Source organism: Anabas testudineus, chromosome 24 (assembly GCF_900324465.2).
Source record: "Anabas testudineus chromosome 24, fAnaTes1.2, whole genome shotgun sequence".
Taxonomy (NCBI): Eukaryota; Metazoa; Chordata; class Actinopteri; order Anabantiformes; family Anabantidae; genus Anabas; species Anabas testudineus.
This window is the reverse complement of record NC_046632.1, coordinates 13,211,326-13,233,314: the sequence shown is the minus strand read 5'-3', so window position 1 is coordinate 13,233,314 and position 21,989 is coordinate 13,211,326. Positions and strand designations below refer to the sequence as shown.

The following is a 21,989-nucleotide window of genomic DNA, read 5'->3' as shown; positions in this document are numbered from 1 at the left end:
GAAGGTGGATGAGGATGTGGTGGTGGTGGTGGTGGTGGTGCCGGGTATGAGGGAGCGCATCCGTGGCCCGTTAAGAGCAGTGGATGATGTGAGAACATTTTTTGGAAAATACGTGCAGACGTCGGATGTGGCTTGTTTTGTGAATGACACATGATGGCTGGTGGAGCTGGGTCTGGTGGAGCTGGGTTTGGTGGAGCTGGGTTTGGTGGAGCTGAACGCACGAAATCCTCCCGACATTCCTCTAAATGCAGCGCGATGACGGCGCGTCTCTCACCAACCAGCGCTGGAAACGTTATGCGCTTGGATGCAATTTTCGGCGGAAGGTGTTAGATGTGACCGCCGCCGGCCTTCATTTGTGTGTGTGTGTGTGTGTGTGTGTGTGTGTGTGTGTGTGTGTGTGTGTGTGTGTGTGTGTGTGCGGAGCGAACACACTTTGCCATGATCGGAAAGTAGGAAATCAAACAGCTTTTTTTTTTTTTTTTTTTTTTGGATGTGGAAGGAAGAAGGGAGGGTGGTGATGGTGGTGGTGGTGGTGGTGACTGCATGATAAAGGCTGTCCAGAGGAATAGCCCCTCCATCCTTTCCTCACCCCCCTCCCTCGCTCCTTTTCTCTCTGTCCATCCTGTGTGAGGCTGGGTCGATCAATCTTTCATGAAAGCCGTGATCTCACACATGCGGTGTTGCTTCGTATGGAAATCCGGTACGGAGGAGGTGGTGGTAAGCTGTGTGTAGCGATGGAGGAATGACTGTGTAGACTCTCTCTTGAAATCTGCCAGGGAAACCCCCCACCAACAACAACCATAGCCACCCGTCGTCTCCTTCTTCTTGCCTTCCCTTCCTCCTCCTCCTCTCTTCGGGCTGGAGACAGAGGCAGAGCGCTGTCCATGGTGCTGAAACCCAGCGTCACTCACAAATCAGTGCGGTACTGACCCCGCCATGGTAAATACGGCTTTAGATAGCTGCACCTAGGGATGTAGAGGAGGATAAAGTCATGTGAAGTCACGTTTCTTTCCATTGGCGTCACTATTTCTGCGCAGACAATAGTTATACATAATAAACTATTGATTTGAGTGTGTGTGTGTGTGTGTGTGTGTGTAGGTGTAGTATAACCATCCCATTTTAACACTACATCAATGCCCGTGCCACAGCAGAGGGGGTTAATTTATCTGTGTAATCAGTCACTTGAATCTCCAACTGTATCCCCTGCGTACTGACAGATTGCCAGTTTGAGCTCGCTGTGCAGTGTTGACAATTCCCGCATACATATGCCGATGTTGAGACGCAGAGACACAACCGACAGGCTTATTTGTCTTTTTGATGCATCTGTGTGTGTATATGGAATAGTGGCGTGCACTGTCACAGAAACAAAGCATCAACACCGTGAAGAAATATCTGGGAGGAAACGGTGCAAGGTGGCATTAAGCTACCATGTTTTACCTGACCCCTTGGCCTTTCAAGAGTCTAATCACAGCACGATCACTCCGGGCTATGAAGACTACTGCGTGATTCCCTCGTCGGGGGGTTGGTATTTGTGAGATTATGTATTTTGACAGCAAAAGCTCTCCCGCTGTGCTGCTGCGAGGACGCAAAGCTCCAGATATTCAGGTTGACTGGACCTTTCTTAAAACGCAGAAACTTCTATATTGTCAGAGCCATTTGTCTGCTGTGGTATGGGGCCCTGTGTGAGCAGAATGCTAATGGACTCTGAAGCAATGCTCAATCTCCCTTGCTGCCAGGGTCAAAGGTCATCCCACCACTCCTTCATTCCGTCACCACGGAGCAGATGAGACCTTGGTTCACCCTCCTCCATCACTTAGTTCCACATCTCTTTAGACAGGTGACAGAGCCCAGGGGACAGCTCTGTTTATACCCTGGACACGGTACAGGAGGGATGCACGGTTGTCTGAGTATGTGCGTTTCTCATGTATGTATTTTATGGAATAACTGAATAAAAGGAGTTTTTTTAAGTACTTAAAAGATGCTTGAAACAGGATAATTGGGGTGAACTTGCTGCCACTTGTCAGAAATGTCACACTGGAAATGTAAGCTCTGTTAGGAATGGATGAAAGCACAACCTGTTATGATATGTGCCTGCATGTGTGTGTGTTTGTTTATTCTCTGTCTACCTATGTGTATGTACTTTTTAGCGTGTGTCTGCATGTGGTGGTGTGTCCTGTTGCATGGGTGCTCAGTGGCCAGCTTCTAGTCTTCGCCATCTCTTCCTGTTCACCGTGAGTTTTGATTGCGTCACGCCTCTCTCCCTGGTTCTTCCTCAGGATCAAGGCACTCAGTTACTGATTCACTCACTTCAGCTAAATACCTGTTTGCACGCCTGCATGTGTTTTTTTGTAAACAGATACAGATGTGAATTAAGAGATGGTGAGTTGTGGCCTCGCGTTTCCTAAGGAAACTCCACGTCCACGTTGCAACTAGGCCCGACCATACCACACACCACACATATGAATACTTGCTCAAATGTACATTTGTCCATGTGTCTGTGTGTGCCCTTTGCCTGTGTGGTATGTGCATTTGCATGTGGCTCTGCTCTGTGTCTTTGTGCAGTAATACTGAGCTCTGGCTGGAAAACACAGCTTAGCAAATCCCCCTAGCCCCAAAGATAGCTACTGTATGCATACCTCCCATGATCACACACTGAGAGAGAAAGAGTGAGAGAGATCGAGGCTGGCAAAGAGAGAGAGAGAGAAGGCGCCCTGCAAAAGACGTTCAGTGGCTTTTAATCTGTATAAAACCAGTGTGTATGTGCGGGACCATACGGTATTACACAGTAGCACTCCAATCACGGGCCATGGATGTGTGGCTTGATTCACAGTCCATAGAAAGCCCCATTGATTCTCGCTGCTCGAGTGTGTGGGTTAACTCCAGCTTTCCTCAAAGAGACATGGACACACACTCAACACCAAGCTTCCAATGAGGAGCTAGGGCAGGAAAGCTTCGCTCTGTGGCAGACAGCACTCATTTTTCTCTCTGTCTCCCTCTGTCTCTCTCTCTCTCTCTCTTCCATTTTTTTCTGCTCTTTCTATCTCCCTTGGTTGTAACAAGAGAGGCTCAGGGATGTGTGGGCGGCTCTCCAAACTCACATGTCTGTCAGAGAGACATGAATCGACAGCAGACAGGCTTACCAAAACAACCACATTTTGATTGTTTTCTCAATCCTTCTGTTAAGTAAAACTAATTCTGTGACTCCCTGTGAAATAGGTGGAAGCTTTTATTTTGGCGGGATGATGGTCCATTTTGTACTGATGTTTGGTCTGCCTATTTCCAGTCTGTTGAAGACACAAAAAGCAGTCCTAGAAAGCAAGCAGAGAACAGCATCATTTTCAGAATATATGCACCAAAGCACACATTGATAATAAAAAAGAAAGAATTATGCAGCTTTACACTAAATATGCGAATGTGTTGAAAATAATTTATCCATCAAACAACATTTCAAATCACGTACGACAGTAGCAGAACTTTTAACTTGGTGGAAATCGCACAAAATTATAAAATGCTCACTTTCAACATCAATTTTAAACCCGTCTGAAATAACCTAGATTTTTTTAAATGAACAAACACAAACTCTTTCTTTTTCCCTCCTGAATAGAAAGAGGCATGATACATCTTAGGCACATCGTTCAAATGATACCATGGCTTTATTTCCCAGCATTGGTCCAGAAGTACAGCATTAGGGCTGACACTTTATTGAATATCTGCAAGATAAATGTTCGATTCCAGATTAGTTCCAGATTTCCTCAGTGTCACTTTAGCAAAAAATTAAATCTTTGATGGAAGAATTAAGAAATAAGAATATCTGTGCCATCAGTGAATAAAACTATAGCGAAGAAGGAATGAATAAGGCATATGAATTCAAACCTCTGCACCCAAATCTGTACATACATTCTCATACACTTCAAGTTGACTGCACCCAAAACACCCAGATTTTTTTAATTAACCAAACTCCTCCTTGTCTTTCCCTGGTGAATTGAAAAAGATGTGACATCTGTCAGCAACTAGCATGCTACCTACACTGCTCTGCTGCTCTTCTTACTGTACATCTCCTCCCAGGCCCTCATGTCCCATCAGCTCCTTCTACATATGAACAGTTAACCTAGATGTTCATTCAGTCACCTCTTTGTATATTTCCCCTTTTGCTTTTTTTTTTTTTAAATCTGTGAACATGTGTGTATGCCACCTCATGTGTGTAGTCGTCCGGTTGCAGATGGTATAATAACTATTTAATCTGCTTTTCCACATAATTTAATCTCTGGAGTTCGGCCCAAGCTCACCTTAACAGCTCAGGCGCCAAAGAAGCTCAACGGAGAAACAGGCGTGATGTCAGCAAGAGGTGACTTAATGTGCCAGAGCACCTTGACCAAAACTAGGGGACACCTTCATCTATCATGTCATTGGTGGCTGCCATGTTATGGAGGAATCTCATCTCACTTTGAATGCTTCAATTTACAGCCTACATAACAAGTCAAGTGTTTTTAAAACTAATCTCTGCCCACTACTAACCCCATTTTCCCCAAACTGGCTTTGTCTATACTGTTTAGTATAAATACTCTAGTAGTATTGAGGGAATGAGTCTTAGCTGTGAATTTCACCTGTGTGTAGCAATGATGAGACCAGAGCCTAAGCTCCATTTAGTGAAATGTCATGTCATGCTGTATGTCCTGTAGCTGCATTTTACAATGATCCTCTCAGGCCAGTGTGAGGTGAGTTTTTACTTTGGCTGTTTTAGTTTGTTGGTTTGGTAGAAAACTGTTGAACTGTTGATTGTAACACATAACAGTGGATTCAGTTCATTCCACTGAAAGTAAAGCAGGTTTTTTTCAGTGCACCATTTTGTATATTTTCTTTTTCTATCCATCTCAGTATCGTTAAAAATTCTTATCCTATAAATATCATCATTTTAAACCATATAGTCCGGCTATTCTTGAACAACACAGGATGAAAGATCAGATAGGCATTTTATTGTTTGAAGATTTCCTACTGCTTGAATCATCAGATCCTAAATCAAGTGCTTTAAGACCACTCAGCCCACCTGCATATTTGTGGAGTCATCGCTAACTCTCTCATAACCACCAGATTTGTCTGTGTGCCCATTAGCATCACAGCGTTATTATCCCTCCACATTTTCCACTCTGCTGACGCCGAGACAGCCAAACGTAATATCCTGACACAGCTGACATCACCACTAGATGACAAAAACACAAAATAGATGTTAACATTCGCTTCACTGACGAAATAAAGATACGTGGTTTGGATGGGAATCACAGAGCCCCAGGCATGTGTCTACCCACTAGCAGGATTTCAGTCGTCCTTTGTCCTGCCTTGACCCAACTCTCTGTGGTTGAATCATTTCAGCTGCTACTAGGGTGTTCCCTTGCAATGATATGTGGGCATCTGTTCAACAATATGCTACTTTGAGAGGGATACACTTGGAACAGGAGAGCTAAACAGGGAGAAGAAATACAAATTGGGCACACATTCGTTCCTGCAGCTTATTGTTCATCTCGTTCCGGTATTTTTACAGTGTCCGTGTATTTTGTTTGGACTTTTATGGTTATAGCCCACATTGACATTGATAAATTGGCTTTTGACTGGCTGTAAAATTGGAAATGTTAATAGTATTGTAATCCTCGGGACAAAATGGTGGCATTGTCAGAGAATAAGCAAGCACCAGAATGGTTTATGTGCTCTTATTTAGATGGTACAAATATATTTTGTTTGCATGTGGTCAGACAAGGATTTATCTTTCTTACTGTATGAGCAGGGCTTATAGTTTAACCATAGTTAAAACACAGCATGACCCATCTCTGCCTTGTTCTTTTTCTCTTTCTCTGCATCATGTGCACACACACACACACCTGTCATGGTGGACAGCAGTAAGGCAGGCGGACCACATGACCAGAATAAACAATACGGGATCAGGGACACGAACACGGAATGAGAATTAAGTCTTCACTGCGAAAGAATTATTTTCAGCATCGAGTAGTGGGGAGTGGAGTGTGTGTTGGAGCGGAAGGAGGTGATTCTCCGCCCCTCTTCGCACACACCCATCACTCTGTGCCTTTGTAGCCCATGGAAATAATCCTCCCTTACTGTCAATAGTCTTTAATGGGATGTGAGTTAGAACAAGAGGCAGACGGTGTTTGGCGGACAAGGAGGAGAATCTCCTCCGCTCTTGTAGGCTCTTGTCAACTCTCCAGAGAAGAGCTCCATCGGGGCTGCCTGGAAAGCTATTCCCAGACTGAGTGTGTAGGTGTAGGCGAGTTGGTCGCTTCCCTCTCGCTCCTGGCCTGAAGCAGTGTTACAGTCTGTCATTCATTCGATAATCACACGAGGCTAGCATAGGAAAAAAAAAAGGAAGATGACGCTCAATATTTTTGGGAGTAAGCAAAAGAGCAAATGAGATGCTAGTGCGTTTTTAGCATCAGCACTTATCTTGTTTTGACAGAAAAACAGGCACTGGGCATGTAGAGCTTAAAGCTATTGTTTTCTATTTTTGGCATCTGAAAGAAAAGACTATTCTGAAATGAGTAGTAACATCTTCCATCAGGTTTTTGGTGGGTGGGGAGGTAACTTTGTGGTTTGCATGACGTGCAGCGTCATAAAAGGTAAAATTCTCTTTACATTGAAAAAGCCATTAATAATTAAAATGTTGTGGATTTATCTATTTTTAGTAACCCTTGCATTTTACTAACCCGTAGTGCCTAAGCCTTACCCAGAAGTATTTGTGCCTAATCCAACCAAATTGCTTTCCTTGAAGAGTTGCAATCCAGTCACATGACACCAGCCATGCTAAGTTAAGGAAGCTGTCGTTTTTAGGGTAAACATTGATTTTTACTGAGTGTAATAATGTTTATTTGGTGCCTAAACCTTACCAAGACATCTTTACAATTAGCCCTAAACAAATTACATTGTTTTCAGTTGTGTTTCAATTTTTGACCAATTAAGCTCAAAAATGAGCGTTGCACCATAACGTTGCCATTGTACAAAACATCATCTGCCATTTTGGCACTTGACATCAAAACAAATCCCTGCCTCTGTATGTAGGCGTGCTCTTGCAACAAGCTGTAATTTTGGTTGTGTAAAGGGTTGGGACAAGACTTTTTCCAGTTGTTTACTAATTGTTTTTACAAATTTTTACTATTTCTTTTCAATCAGACATTTCTTTACAAAACTCAATACATAAATTGGGCAACCTAACCCCTTATATTATTATGCACCTACTGATGTGTTGAAAGAACTTTTCTTTTTCAAGACTGAACACTAGTTCTCAAGAGTGTGCAATTGGATCCCTCCTTCTTTGCTTGGGTCGGTCCTTTGCGATAACCTGTGCAATGAGAGAAGCCACTAAATAATGGCGATAGAGATCAAGATAGAAGATATAGCAGTGAGTTTTAACTGATGAGTCACTCTTGTTGTCTGCTGCCGCTGGATCCTGTGTCCTGGCTTGAGGTGTTAATTAGAACTGGAGGGAGTGAAGTGGGTGAAGAATGCAGGAGGATGAGGGAATGAATAAAAAAGACAAACGGAAGAAGTCATTGATTCATCAGTGGCCCTGCGTGCTGCCACGCAAACTCATGTCTTTATCAGTGCCCATCTAATGGGTGTCTGAAATATATACGTCTCTCATGTTTCACTTAGGGAAAGAGGTCAGCTTGCTTCTATCTGGCATCTATCATGGGCTAAGTCTGCACTGATGTCACAGGAAGCCTGTGGTTGAGAGCGGTGCATGGTTACTCTAGCAGCCTTAACAGCATCAGCACTGCACTTATTAATACCATATTATACTATTTTAAAAGTGACATGTTTGACCTGTATAGTCACAGTATATTGACACCCTGAAGGTACACATCTTAATTATTGCTGTGTTTGTTATTGTCTGAGCTGTAAAACCATCTGTTTGATTTGCATGTATTCCTCGGTTGGATTCACACATGAATCATTGTGGATGTCTCCAAAATACCTACCTATTTACTGTACAGTCCAGTACATTTACTAGCTGCCGTTTTATTGTGAGTGTGTAAGCCTACGCTCTATTAGTACCTCTACAAATTCCACACTGGGACAAAAATGACAATGTTTATATAGGGAGTGATAAATGAACAAACAAGGGGGTAGTCCTGGATATGGTACGACACAATACTTACATGGATCTATTCTGTTAAATCTGATTTTACGTAACCTTTGGAAGCAGTTTGACAAAAAAATATTTTTACATTGTATTAAAGTCATGTTACTAGTCATGGGAAGTCCAAAACTATTTTTACAAAAATGTTTTCTGGAGTTCTGAGAGCCAGGTTCAAGTAAATTACTAAATGCACTAATCATCCAAATAGCTTCTTGATTAGGAGAAATGTAGTCAAATGAGATCTTGAAGCCCCGTGAGACACGTGGCAACGGGTTTCTTCCACCTACTGGGGAGCAGTGCTGCTCAAATCATCTATGTAGTAAAGAAGCTATTAAATCTGCCTCTCTGCAAGAAGAGACAGGCAACTCCATTTATGTCAACATCACTCAGGTTTTCGGTATTTCGACATTGTGCTGTTGTTTGCCAAACAGAGAAAGAGTGGTGTGTAGTTTGAAGAGGGTAGAAGTGGAATACAAGGCAGAGAAGAAACGGAGCAACAGAGTCAAAGTGAAGCGCTGAAAGTAAATAAATTGCACAATAAATGCAAGATTTTCCTTCCTGTGAAGCTGTGGGTGATTGCACAGCATAGACTCGTTAATGTTCATTCATACATGCAACGGACACCTAATAAAACAAGAGAAGCTTGAGGTTGGGAAGTATCACTTACCACGTACAGTAATATGATCATCCATTCATAAGAACAAAGGCAAGCATCTGTACCAAGAAGGTGCAAAAGCACCACAGAGAAGAGATGTAGCTCTGTGTGACTCCTGGCTGTCACCCTTGGCAATGGCCTGTCCGCTCCTGCTTGACACACTAGCAGGGTGTCCATTGGCTTGGCATTTGTTCAACCTCCTCCATCCCTCCAACGCTCCCTCCCCTTCGGAAGCTGCAAGAGCGGCCATGTTGACGTGCAGCGTGTTGATTCATGTGTATGTGTGTGTGTGTGTGTGTGTATGACACATGCTTCTGGGAATCACTGTTGTCTGAAGTGGGAGAAATGTGTCTGTTTTGGATTCGACTACATGTGAAGGAGAGGAGAGGGGAAAAATGAAAATGTTTTAATGGTCAATTAAATGGTCAATTAAAAAATCTTGCAGTACCTCTCTTCTCATCTTTCTCTCTCCGACCACCTTCCTCACTTTCTTTTTCCTTTTTTGTCCGCCCTCAACTCAGTCCATCTCCCCAGGAAAGCGAGGGCGCCAGCAGTATGAGTGGCGCATGTACGTGTGAATAATGGAAGAGGCCAGCTTCTCCCTAACGAAGTGTGTTTGACGGCCGACCTCGGTGCAGTTTAAATGTGTGTGTGTGCGCTTAAGGTGTTCTCCCATTCTCCTCCTCCATTATTCAGCGTCACACCACTTCAGTTTCTACCGCAAAACCCTTTCAGATCATGGCACCTGGAAATCAAAAGTTAATAGACACCCCCCCACACACACACACACACACACATCACAGCCATAAATGCTCCAGTCAAACACACAAGAACCAGCTTGATTGACATGACGTGATATGATTCAACAGCTTTGTTGTCCTCTTGCATGATTTATGGCCTGGTTGCGTGGTACAACAGGTAAAATATGACTGATCATGCTCATTACATGTACATCAGAATTTTTTGATATTCAGATTGTGGGAGCAAAAGGATGGAGAAAAAAATAGCCTCTATTTGTGAACATGTCTTCCATTAGTAGCAGAACTTATCTACATGCACATTTGTCATGTTTGAATACAGTCGAACATGACAAAGTCTTTGACTCCAAACGCCAATGCTTCAGTTCCTCCAGGGGCTTCTCTCTTGGTTGCCATACATGTACATGCATGTGTGTGTCTCAGTAATGAAATGTGTAAAATATGGCACGTGAAGCACTCTATTAGGCAGCACCCCCACCCCTCACCTTCAGGCTTCCCTTCTGTCTCACCATACAGAGAGACTGTGCCAGTGTGATGGGGGGCTTGGGTTTGTTTTAAGGGGTTTAAGTTCTAAATGGCGAAGCTCAGCTAGGTGCCCATCACAAAACAAGAGAAGGAGCAGGCCCCCGCCCCCCAAAATCAACCTCAGCTACAGTTGCCCTGAGAAAGACATGTTGTGTGTGTATGTGTGTGTGTGTGTACACACGTGTGAGCTCGGTTAGTGGGAAGCTGCAATGTAATTGCTGACACTGTCCAGAGGATTGAATGTAATGAAGGTAGCTGCTTACAGGCTGCTTCATTAGTACAGCCAGGCCTGGGGCACTCTGTGTGTGTGTGTGTGTGTGTGTGTGTGTGTGTGTGTGTGTGTGTGTGTGTGTGTGTGTGTGTGTGTGTGTGTGTGTGTGTGTGGGCATGTTAACTCAACAACCCTGGGAAATAAGGAGAGTTGAGTGGTTCGTGAACATATATATATATGCACATGCATACACGTGTGAATTATGACCCACACACTCTCACACATCAAGCAACAAGCATGGACAGTGTGTGTCCATGGACATGGTAACTTTAATCCAGAGGAGTTTCCTATGCTTATTTGCTACTTTAAGTATATTTTTCTCAACACTGTGCCTTTATAATAGTTCATGCAAATGCCTTTTTCATCTGTGTATTGAGGTGTAATAACCTTAGGAATATGTGGCTGTGTAACTATTAGTTTCATTTTTTAGTTAATCACTTGTGAAAATTCATCAGTTAATTGTTTGGTCTTTAAAGTGAAACTTATGTATGTAAGATAATAATTAAAATGCCCTTCATAATTCCCAACAGAGTCTCTGCTCACCTGAATGTACGACAGAAATACTTTTGAGAAGCTACAATCAACAAATGCTAATTCAGTTTATAAAAGAAAAATAATTGTTCATAAGTTTAGTCAATATCTCGACTGACTGACTTAACAGATTCATTATTTAACTGATTGTATCAGCCCCAGAGGGATATGCAACACACTTTTTGTTCACTTCTTAAAGGTCAGATATGCTCCAAAAGAAGAAAATCCATAGTTTCAGTCTGATTTATTTATCACTTATTCAGCCACATGCTGTTCAGTGATGGCTTCGCATTTTCATTTAGCTATTTTAGCCTGCCTCTCAGGCTCATAACAAATAAGTCCAAATATTGGCAAATGCTGTATATTTATTTTTGACAACCACAGACTGACTCCTCGATGATGGAGGTGTCTTTATTGACCTTAAGGGGGCAGTATCAGGAAGTTCCTTCTACTGAGCCAAGAGTGAGACCCACCCTTAGCTTAACGCTGTCTGGTGAAGCAGAGTTTGGGTGCTGCAGAATTCCACTTTGCTTTGTTCCGCTGATTTCACGATGATTGTTGGCACAATGTGCTAAAGCTGATCAGGCTTTTGTTTTGTCATTTCAAAAGCGTGACTGGCATGAAATGGGATTTGCGGGGCTGACAGCGAGGGCTGGTCATGGGGAGGGCAGCCGGTGGACCAGACGATGATGAGGTTGCCATCTTCGCCACATGGGGACCCTGTGGGGATGCAGTTTAGATTAACTTTCCACTTAGTGAGCATTGTGTCACTTACAATACGGTTGTGTCTCCTGCTTCAGAAATCGGCTTGACAGCTGCACTTCTTGCGAAGTGTTTGTCCCAGGCACTGTTGGGGTTGTGAATGTGCATTTGCCATCAAACGATTCCTTGGACAGCAAGAGTCTGACCCTTCACTTTGATCAGAAACCTGGCCTTGATTCAGAGTGGCCATCTGCCAGCCTAACCTTGACCTGTCCTCAACTTGTAAGACTGATTGCACTTACACCATGACCCCTGACCTCTTTCTGTCCGTCCCTCTGCCTCTAACCCCCCCTTGCCTCCTTCCCCTGAGTGAAAGATCACGGAGGAGCAGAGAGAACATTAAGCTTCCTAAATGAAGACCAATCAATAGCAGATCTGATTAGGCCTCAGCACATATGTTTCACTACAAACACTAAAAGCCAACAGATAAAGAGCCCCATTGCCGGTGTTAGCCAATAGCTATTCATTTCAGAGCCCATCTGCTTTCTAGGTCTATCTTTAGTCATATTGACTGAAGCGAAATGAGTGAGTGGAGTGTTTTTCATGCAGATTCACACAACTTGTCCAAGGATGGTTGTAGGGATGAAGGAGGAGGAGAGCCGAAGAGATGTCGAGGCGGAAGAGAGAGGACAGATCCTTCTAACAGGAGATTTCAGAAATGTGCGGCTATACTGGTGCCGGTGTAAGCACATTTCATTGAAATCAATAGAGCTGCTCTCAAGCTCATTTTAGTTTGTAAGTGAATGGTACCTGGCTCACTAATGGAGCTGCCATAGATAAGGCACCCTGAGACAGTTGTGGTGGAAAAAAACATGCCAGTTACTGTTGTTGTGAATTAATATATTCGTTTTTTTTTTTGTCATATGTTAGCCATATTGTTTTGTTACATACAGCATGTGTTTTGTTTTTGTTTTTTTGAGTAGCAGAATTCTGTAAATCAGCTTTATTGTGCCTCCACCACAATAGGTGTGAGAGGGATTTTGTTCTTACACCGGTGAAGAATTACACTCAACTATATTTCACAAGAATCAAGCTCCATGCTATACTTATTTCATCAGGTTACACTTGATAATCCACAGATGCACAAACAGTCATATTCATTGCTTTTGAAATGACATGACACAAAGATCAGATTTAGGAGACGTGTGAAGACGGGATGTTACTTTACCACCTGGTGCCTGTTTAACTATAATGTTTACTATTAGATCAAATGCTCTCCTCCTCTGTTTTTTTATTCTATGTTGTACTCACAGATGGTCGAAATTTCATATACTGTGAATTTTTATAGTATGCTACACTGGAGGAAGTGCAACATTCATGCACTAAAGATACTGTACTTGTAGCCGTGCTGAGAAAACACACAGTACATACTTAGTTTGTGTATATGTGTGTGTAAACAGCTGTTGTAAATGCCACACAGAGAGCTTGGTTGCCGTGGGCTCTCTGGCATCGAAATGTCATTGTACACGGGGGGAAAAAGCTGGGACATCTCACCCATCCACAGCCACCCAGCTTTTACATACTAGATGCACACACCTCTCCTGCCTGGCTATATGATAGTGCCACACCGAGCTGCAGACACATTCATCACGCCTGTTGTCATTAGAAACAAGCCTCATTATACTCGGAGGCTGTGATTTATGATTAATATTCACAAGGGGTGTGGCGGATCATCAAGCCCCTCCAATCTATTGATTTCACTGAACAAGAAAAACGTAGCAGGGGAAGAAGATATTGTGTGTGTGGGGGGGGGGGGGGGTCACGGCATGGGAGATGGGATGAAGGAGAAGAAAGCCATGAGAGGGGTGGAGAGTGCCACATTCAAGGTCCCTGTATTTGCTGGTGCTATAAATTGTCTCTGGAAATTTTCTCAGTGGCTTCATTAGTAAGTGTCTTTTCAATATTTATGGCGGTGTTAATAAAACATCAATACATGAGACCTTTGTGGAGAGCGAGATGCTGTAGGGCGCTGCAGTCTTGGGCTTTCACTGAACTTTGGATGATAAAGAGACGTTCAGGTGAGTGAGATATGTGACAGAATGACTGGATTGGTGGATACAGGGCAATGGCTGGAAAAATATTTAAAAAAAAATTATATTCTCTGCTTTAGATTGATTATGATTGATTTTTATTTTTTGCAGTGGGACAATGACATTAGAAGGAGGCCTCCATAGCGTAACTTAAGTCACACATAAAAATACAAATAACAGCTGAATTTATGACCACTTCATCTATCAGCTAGCCTTTCTGATTAATGACTTGTGTCAAACCATTTGTCAGAGCCCAAGGTGATGTCATTATTATTTTTTTTGTTTGTTTGTTTCGTGCATTGAGCGGGCAGAGCAGAGACAAGCACAGTATTGAATTTAAATGTGTGCCTTACAGAACAGCAAAAAGCTGTAAGGGGGTGGGGTACAGATATACAGTACCTGGAAAAAGGTGCACGGGTGGAGCTTTGAAGGTGGAAGGAAGCAGCATCATGACTTCTTGCACACTTGCACATTCTTGTAAAACTACAGTTAAAAACATTAGGTGTCTTTTAGGCGTACGTATGGATTATTGCTATTTATTGTAGGAGTTACCTGGCTAACTGTGGTGTAAATACCCCCACCTGGACTCTTTCTGGAAGGCATTCATTACAGAACAAATGCTACAAAAAGCTTTTCTAACTTTTTAAGGCCTTTAACCTCAACCCCACTGTGGCGGTGCTCATCACGTCCACAAAATATTTCTACCTCCTTTACATATTGAGATCTAATCACAATTAGAGTAGAGCTGCGATAAAGAGAACGTTTTGTCATTGTTAAAGCCTGTTAGCAGATGTCATTATACAGATAATGTTCTGTATTTGTATCAGGGTTGCCAGGTATAATTAGGGGTCTTAATGTTGCATATCTACATGTCTGACTCTTAATCTGCTTTCAAACTGCTATCTAAATAAATTCGCTTCCCCTATGGTCAAATAGGAGGGAGCGCTGGGTTCAACTTTCTCATGGTTTCCCTCATCATTGCATCTTAATCTTCCTCAGTTTTGCTTTTATCTGCACCCCCTGTATATTATTTATTGCCCTGCGTTACTCTCCACTTGCAGCCTTCCCCTACCAGCCATTTCTCCATCTTCCCATTTTACCTTACTACTCTCTCTCCTATCCAGTTATCTTCTCTTTGCTCTCAGAGTATTCCCATTGCTGCTCTCCCCTCTCGCTCTTCTCTCTTTTCCCTCTTCCCGCTTCCTTTTCCTCTCATCCAGTGTGAATTGCTCACTTAATTCTGTCAAGGTTACTGCACATGTCCATCCTACTACCAGTCCTCCTCCTTTACTTAGAACAGAACTACCTCACCTCTCTAGGGAAAGAGGGAGGAGGGAACTTGGGAGAGCTGGGGCCAGAGCTGGGCCTTTCCTGCTTGCCTGGGACGCAGCTGTGACGAACAGAGCCATCTCTTCCTTTCTGTCTTTCTTTCTCGACACATCTGGTGCGTGGGGGGGGGGGACTGGGCCATGTTGTGCTGTGTTGTTTTGTCCTTGGCTCAGCATGGTTGCCGGATTTTATTTTTTTTTTTTTTGAGCTGTTTCCGTCCATCCATGTTTTTCAGTGACCGGCTCGGCAGTAGCAGGTGCAGTGTCACACTCCTTGAATTATGTAACTCCACCCCAATTTAGATCTGATTTCAAATAAATGAAAATCAAGCTGCTGGTTGGCTCCCTTCCCTACAGATATAAATAGCATTTTCCAATCTTATCTAGAAACAGCTTTGTAGAGGGGAGATGCTTTGAAAAGCAGCCCGACGATTAGGATCCCATTGTTCCGGTCCACACCCCCTCCATTCTCCCGGCTGCTTACAGTAAGCCTGAGGATCTGTGTGTATGTGCCGGAGTGTCGAGCCATGCACATGTGCATGCATTAATCTGCATCACAGTGCGATTGAGATAGCAGCTAATGGTAAAATGGCATGTGCATGTGCGTGGTGTTGTGGGTTTGAGAGTTTGTGAGTAATTGGTGTGTGTGTGTTGCTGCTGGGTGTGTCTTTGATGATGGATGCTTTGCTTCTGCTGCTTACCCCACTGCTCTTCTTAGAATTAACAAGGTTGCTAAGATACAGTGGGTTTATATTAGATTAGGTTATCTGCCGTTATTGCTGTTACTATATTTTACCCAGCACCGTGTAGCCCTTATTAATTTGGAAATTTACCCTGCCATGGAATGAAGATGCTGGCATTTGTGCACCATTGCTCCGCTCCTCTCCTCTCCTTTGCTGGCGGTTTGAGGGGTGTAGTACTGAAAACCCCCTAGTCAGATGTCTACCCCACCCTATTACAATGTGGAGGCGGATCCATACCTCTATTCATCATTAAGCCCATTTAATCTGAGGCCTGGGGCTCAGTATTTCCATTTGACACAGAACAAACCAGTAAAATAGGAGACAGGAGGCAGTGATATCACTTTGGTTGAGTTTTATTGGTGTGTTGAGGCATTGTCCCTCCCACCAGCAGATGTCAGCCCAATCCAGTGTTTGACCTCCATAGTAGCTACTTCAGGGCTAGAGGGACATTGGCTCCAGTGTTAGCAGATAAAGAGCAGGAAACAATAGCGGTGCCATGTGGGCTTCTCAGACGAAGGAGGTAAAACTGTGCCACACCACTATTAGTGCATTTGTGAATTGTATGTTACATCTGTAGAAGGCCACAGTTTGTTGCTATGCATAGCTGAAAAGAGCAGCAGGGCAGCAGGGTTTAGTGCCATAATGACAGATAAGCAGTGCCATAATTTGACTGGAAGCAGACTTTGGCACAAGCAGCTCCAGCCGTTCCGTCTTGCACTGAGATTTGTAGCAGTTTTGTCAAATTGCTGATGCATGGCAAGGTGTCCAAGGCTGTGTGTGTGTGTGTGTGTGTGTGTGTGTGTGTGTGTGTGTGTGTGTGTGTGTGTGTGTGTGTGTGTGTGTGTGTGTGTGTGTGTGTGTGTGTGTGTGTGTCACACTGTCAATCTGTTATGTAACTTTTTCCTACATATGTGTGTAAATGCACACACAGGCACAGAGTGAGTAGTGTGTTGGGTGTGTGAGTGAAAGGACCTGCTATAAGGGAAAACCCCATTAGCGTTGGAACCCAGGGAGATAATGAGTGCTGACTGCTTTATGTCCTGGAAATGATTGAGTGGAACATAGTAACAGTTTATGAATCCCCTCTGCCAGTGGCTGACAGACTGACAGCACATACCCTGATAGCTAGCTCTGGTAAAAAATAAAGAAACAACATCTTTATGCTTGGAAAGGAAACAAAACCTTTTTTTTTTTTACATTTTATCTCTAAAAGGACAAAACATTAAACTAACATTTAGCTTTTTTATGGCACTTTTATGCTATATTATTTTATATTATTATATGTCGGTTTCTGTTGAATAATGTTATTTTATTCTACATAAGCCAGGGATAACCAGAACTCTAAAATGATAATGTACCATATGCACCGTGTGATCTATACACGGTTCATTCTGTGTTTTTCTTCCCTGTTAGTCAGTAGTTCTGTGTGTTTCATTCATTCTCTTCTATATTGACATGTTTTCCATCATGATCAGTTGTCTTTTATTTGGTCTCGTCATGTCTTTCCCTGTTTCCTGATCTTTCGCTTAGTGTAAACACCTAAAGAGCCCGTGTGAGCCTGTGTTTGTGTTATGGTTTGAATGCATGTGTGTTTCCGTGTGTGTGTGTGTGTGTGTGTGTGTGTGTGTGTGTGTATGTGTGTGTGTTGGTGCCCAGTGTCATGCCTCTGAAGCACTGGCCTCCTGCTCCCCTCCCATATCTGTAGCCTGGGGACATCCAGACTTCTGCACTCACACACAGACAAACATGATAAGAGTCATGAACAAAGATTACAATTGCAAAGAATTCTGTGTGGATAAATGTAGTGTGATGTAAGACATATGTGGGGGATTATCAAAGAGATCATGTGAAGCCAGTGCTCAAAATATCATTTTTAGTTTGCAGCTTGCCGTCTTACTGAAGCTACTTGGATGAGTAGTAAAACATTTCAATCTAAAAAGAAGGAAACCTGACCTCAGCTGTCTGTCTTCTATTTTTTTGTCCTTTGACATAGAAGCGCTGACCTTTAGCTTGCTTTGTGAGGAATAGCGCCCTCTGGACCGGGACTGGATTCACTGCATTGTGCCTTTACTTTCTGCAGCGACCTGGTAATGAAGCAATACTTGGTTTGATTAGGAAGCAAAACTTAGTCCGTGTCGGATTTGATGAGTAAATCGCAGGTTGCTCCAACACTGCAGCTCTTAGTGACTCCAGAGATGATGATGCAGTGCACGTTTCTGGGGTAAGGTACAGATATACCTGGAGAAAGGTGCATTGGGTGGAGCTTTGAAGGTGAAAGGAAGAGGCATCATGAATTCTTGCACACCTTTTTCCCTCCACTGTGACTCTCCCTCCTCCATTCTCCCCCGTCTTGCCCCTTTTCTCTTCTCACTCTTTCTCTCCCACTTTTAATTCTCTGTTTTTCTAGCTCGTGCTTCCTTTTTCTTTTCGGCGCTATTGTTTTCTAGTAGAAATCACTTTTCCCACCACTTCTACACACTGCTGCAGCAGGGAGGGGCAGTTTTATTACCTTCAGTCAGGAGTTCCCCTTGTTGCACACATGCACATGTGTGCATACACATACACACATATTATGGGGTGGTGGGTACCGATGCCTTTGACAGAGCATGTTGATTGGTTCAGAATGGTTGCTGCCTCTTGTAGGAGAGTGGAACGGCTATTTTTAGATCAAGGGGTAGCTGGGAGAGAAAGACTGAGGAGGGCTCACTATGTGTGTGTGTGTTTGTAAGGAATACTGCAGTCTTGAAGGAAGTTCCCTCTTCACGCGCACAAACACACACATGCACTTATGCAGCAGTGCCCTTAAAAAGCCAGTGTGCTGTGTATTCCATGTGCTTGCTCCCCTTTTCTCTCCTCCGTGAACCTTTTTTCTCTCTAGATCTCACCCCTCCACCCCCACCCCTGCAGTCTTTCTGTCTCTCTTGTTTCTCCCCTCTCTTTCTCTCTTTCTCAACTCGCTTAGTGTGCAAATGTCAGCACTCTCCCATTTGTTTGCCAGAGCCCAGAGCACCATCCTGCACCCTCTGTTTACCTCTGTCTCCACAGCGCTGCCCCAGCGGCACAGCATCCTCCTCTTTCGGTCTTTATAAAACCTCCCTTCTCTCCATCCTATATATCTTTCATTCCCTCTTCTCACCCCCGGTCTCTCACCCAAACAGCCTCTTTCCTCATCTCCGTTATATCCCTTTCCTTCACATTCCCCCTTTGCCATCCCACTTCCATTTTTTACACCACTCTTGCTTCATCCATCCACTCACTCAGTCTATCTCTCTACCCCTCCTCACGTTCATGGATCATGGCACTTCATTGGAGTAACATCATGACATTTCCAGTCTTGTCAACTGGCACGTCTAGTTTTTTTGGATTAAATCCACTGCACAACCACCATCGACTGCCCTCTGGTGCTTTGTTTTGCATCTATTTTAAGACATGAGTGTGTCCATTCACGTTTGGCCTCATCAGAACACCTTCTTCCTCTCTTCATCCTGCTCATGTGTCTCTGTCTGTCTCCACTCGCTTTACTGTTTCAACATATTTCTTTAGTTTTTTGTTGACCTGTCTTCGTCTTTCGCTCACTCTCGTCTGTCAATCTATCTATCACCGCGATGACTCATGTTGCTCGCCATCGTTCCATAAGGCGAGGTTGGACCAAATAATACCTCATTGGTATATTTGCAGTCACAATAGGGATCATCATCATTTACCTGCTGAAAATCACCAGTGATGTAACAATACTATTTCTGCTGAAACACTTGTATTGTACTTGGATGCATTTATTAGATTGGTTATAGATTTGTACGCTAATTAAATTTTCCTCTCTCCGTCTCTGGCCATCCAGTGAGTGACAGCTGTTTTCGAAACCTTGCAGAAGACCGCAGCGGTGTCAACCTCAAAGATCTCGTCCATGATCCCTCCTTGTGAGTATTGCCCTTTTTTTCTGTAATAATTCAATCTATAGTTAGAAAAGAAAACATTGGGTAACACTGTACCTTAATTCCCCAGAGCAAAGTCCTCTGACTTACCTCAAAACTACCTCAAAAGATGCACAAGCAAATTGGATTTAAGATGCATTTGTGCGTCTCTCTCTGTGGAATCTTCTTTTTGTGCAAGAGTGTAACTAAGAAACTAAAAATATCTCCTCAACACAACATGTCAGGGCTCAGTGTCACCCTATGAAGAGAAATTCCCAACATGCATGGCAACAACAAAATAACTGCAGCACTTTTCTGTTTAAGGATGACTGTTGGTAGTCATTGTTTGTTCAAAGAATCTAAAGGAGGTCAAATCATCAATTGTTTCCATTACCAGGGATGTGATTAGGGATTAAGGTGCATGGAAAATACATGGAAACAGTAATCTCCATCACAAGTAAAGTGTGTTACAATTCCTCAATTGGACTTTCTTGTGTCACAAAGATTCATAACTGGAGCTCAAGTGATGTTTGGTTTGATCATTTTTATGCTTTATATCTAATTGCACGTATCACACATCAAACTATTTTAGACGCATTTCTCTAAACGTCCAAGCTATTCTTCGTGCAGACGCTGAGTCACTGGATCTAGCCTGTTCCCCTAGTCAGTATCACTGGAGTGTCACCAGTGCCCCATTGTGGGACTGGGCTGATTCATACTTGTCATGTCCTTTACAGTATGTTTATTTTGAGACGGATGTGTGTCAACGCTGAGTGTGACACACACAGAGCGAGTGTGAGGAGGCTTGTGTGATGTCAGTGAGTGTCATGCCAGTGATCGGGAATCATCGCAGGCTTATTTGGAATTTAGGGTGAATTTTTTACTGTTGTGTCTTTACGTCCGTTCCTGCACATATGAGGATGCATGTATGCTTTCATAACTTTAAATTGGCCCAGGAAGTGGCATGTTTAGGGGATGTATCTGCTGAAACGGTCTGGTTTACATTGCAACTAACTTTATTTTATGTTAAAATCACATTAACTGGGAAATGTCTGATTTACTACTGATGTTGATCAGTGTGAATGCAGGGAGAACTGGTAGGCTGGAGCTGTCACTAAACAGGGTGCTGTTAAACATTTAAATTGGACAGTGTGACAGGCGGCTAGTGTTAGTGTCCTCGTCTGCTCTAGTGATGGAAGCCAATGCAGACAGGCTCTGGTTGACCTCCCCTGGCCTGAGATCCTTCGTGCCATGTTAATCCATGCCACACCACAAGTCAGCGACTCCATCAGGTTGACCAGTCGGAACGCTGTGTCCTCAATGTGCCACTGCTGCTGTGACAGAGACACAGACAGAGAGAGTGTGGGGGAGGGAAGGAGAGTGGAAGGAACTTTGGAGCCTCAGCAGGGGCACATAACATAAACTATAATCACAGCATCTCCCAGACACACACAAACGCATACACACACTGGCGTGTGCAGGCAGTCGGTCTGCCCGGTTTGGCATTCAGGAGCACCCAGAGGTGTGCCGGGTGGAGAGAAAAATGATCTGTGGAAAGAAGGAGAGAGTAACAGAGGGGAGTCAAACTAACGATACCCAGACTCAAGGACACACAGAGGAGGCAGAGGTGGATGTGTGTGAACAAGAGAGTGTTCTTTTCTGGGTGTGTATAAGTGTTTGAATCTTTACTTTTCCTGTGTTGCTATTTTATTGCAGTATAAATAAAAATGTATATATATAATAACTGCAAAGACCTAATCAGACCTGAGCAACAGCATAATTTGTATCACAAGTAATTGAAACGCACGCATGAGTAGGGCTTGTTTTGCCACAGATGTTAACTTAACTTTGTTGTTTAAATATATGAAGTGATATTTGATATTTGGTGTAGCAGGAATGGTTTCGAAAATGAAACGAGAGGGAGATGGTCGACCTGAACTAGGATGACATTTATTTTGTAAATAAATAGAGCACTTGTGGGGTGGAGTGGGCTGCAGAATATTTTAGCGCGCGTGTGTGTGTGTGTGTTATTGTGTGGTTGCTGTGAGTGGAATCATGGGACTAGCACCCCTCACTGAGCACTCAGAGCTCTCATCACAGTAGGGTTTTTAAGAGATGGGCTGCTTCACTCTTCCTCCTCCATCCCTCCATCCTTTCCTTTATCACTTTATCAGCTAACATGTTGAGAGGTCACCCTCTGAGAGCTTTCTTACATATGGACGAACCAACAACTCGGCTGTAATGGGCTCGGCTCCATGCTACTACTAGCAGTGTGGAGATGGCCAAGGCTCTCGTGTCCTCCCCGGATGGAGTGTTTGTGTAAGACGGCACGAGA

The 21,989-nt window shown here is 43.4% G+C and overlaps 1 protein-coding gene across 5 annotated transcripts in view; it reads left to right on the top strand.

Annotated features, from left to right (window-relative positions):
- Positions 1–21,989, top strand: part of gphnb (gephyrin b) — a 63,909-nt gene that overhangs the window by 616 nt on the left and 41,304 nt on the right. For 4 of the 5 annotated variants that reach the window (XM_026340781.1, XM_026340779.1, XM_026340778.1 and 1 more), the window contains exon 2: positions 19,582–19,660. In XM_026340781.1, coding sequence (XP_026196566.1) covers positions 19,582–19,660 — 79 coding nt within the window. Of the gene's footprint in view, positions 1–16,176; positions 16,264–19,581; positions 19,661–21,989 lie in introns of those variants that run through there. The other variant, XM_026340780.1, reaches the window with a different exon arrangement.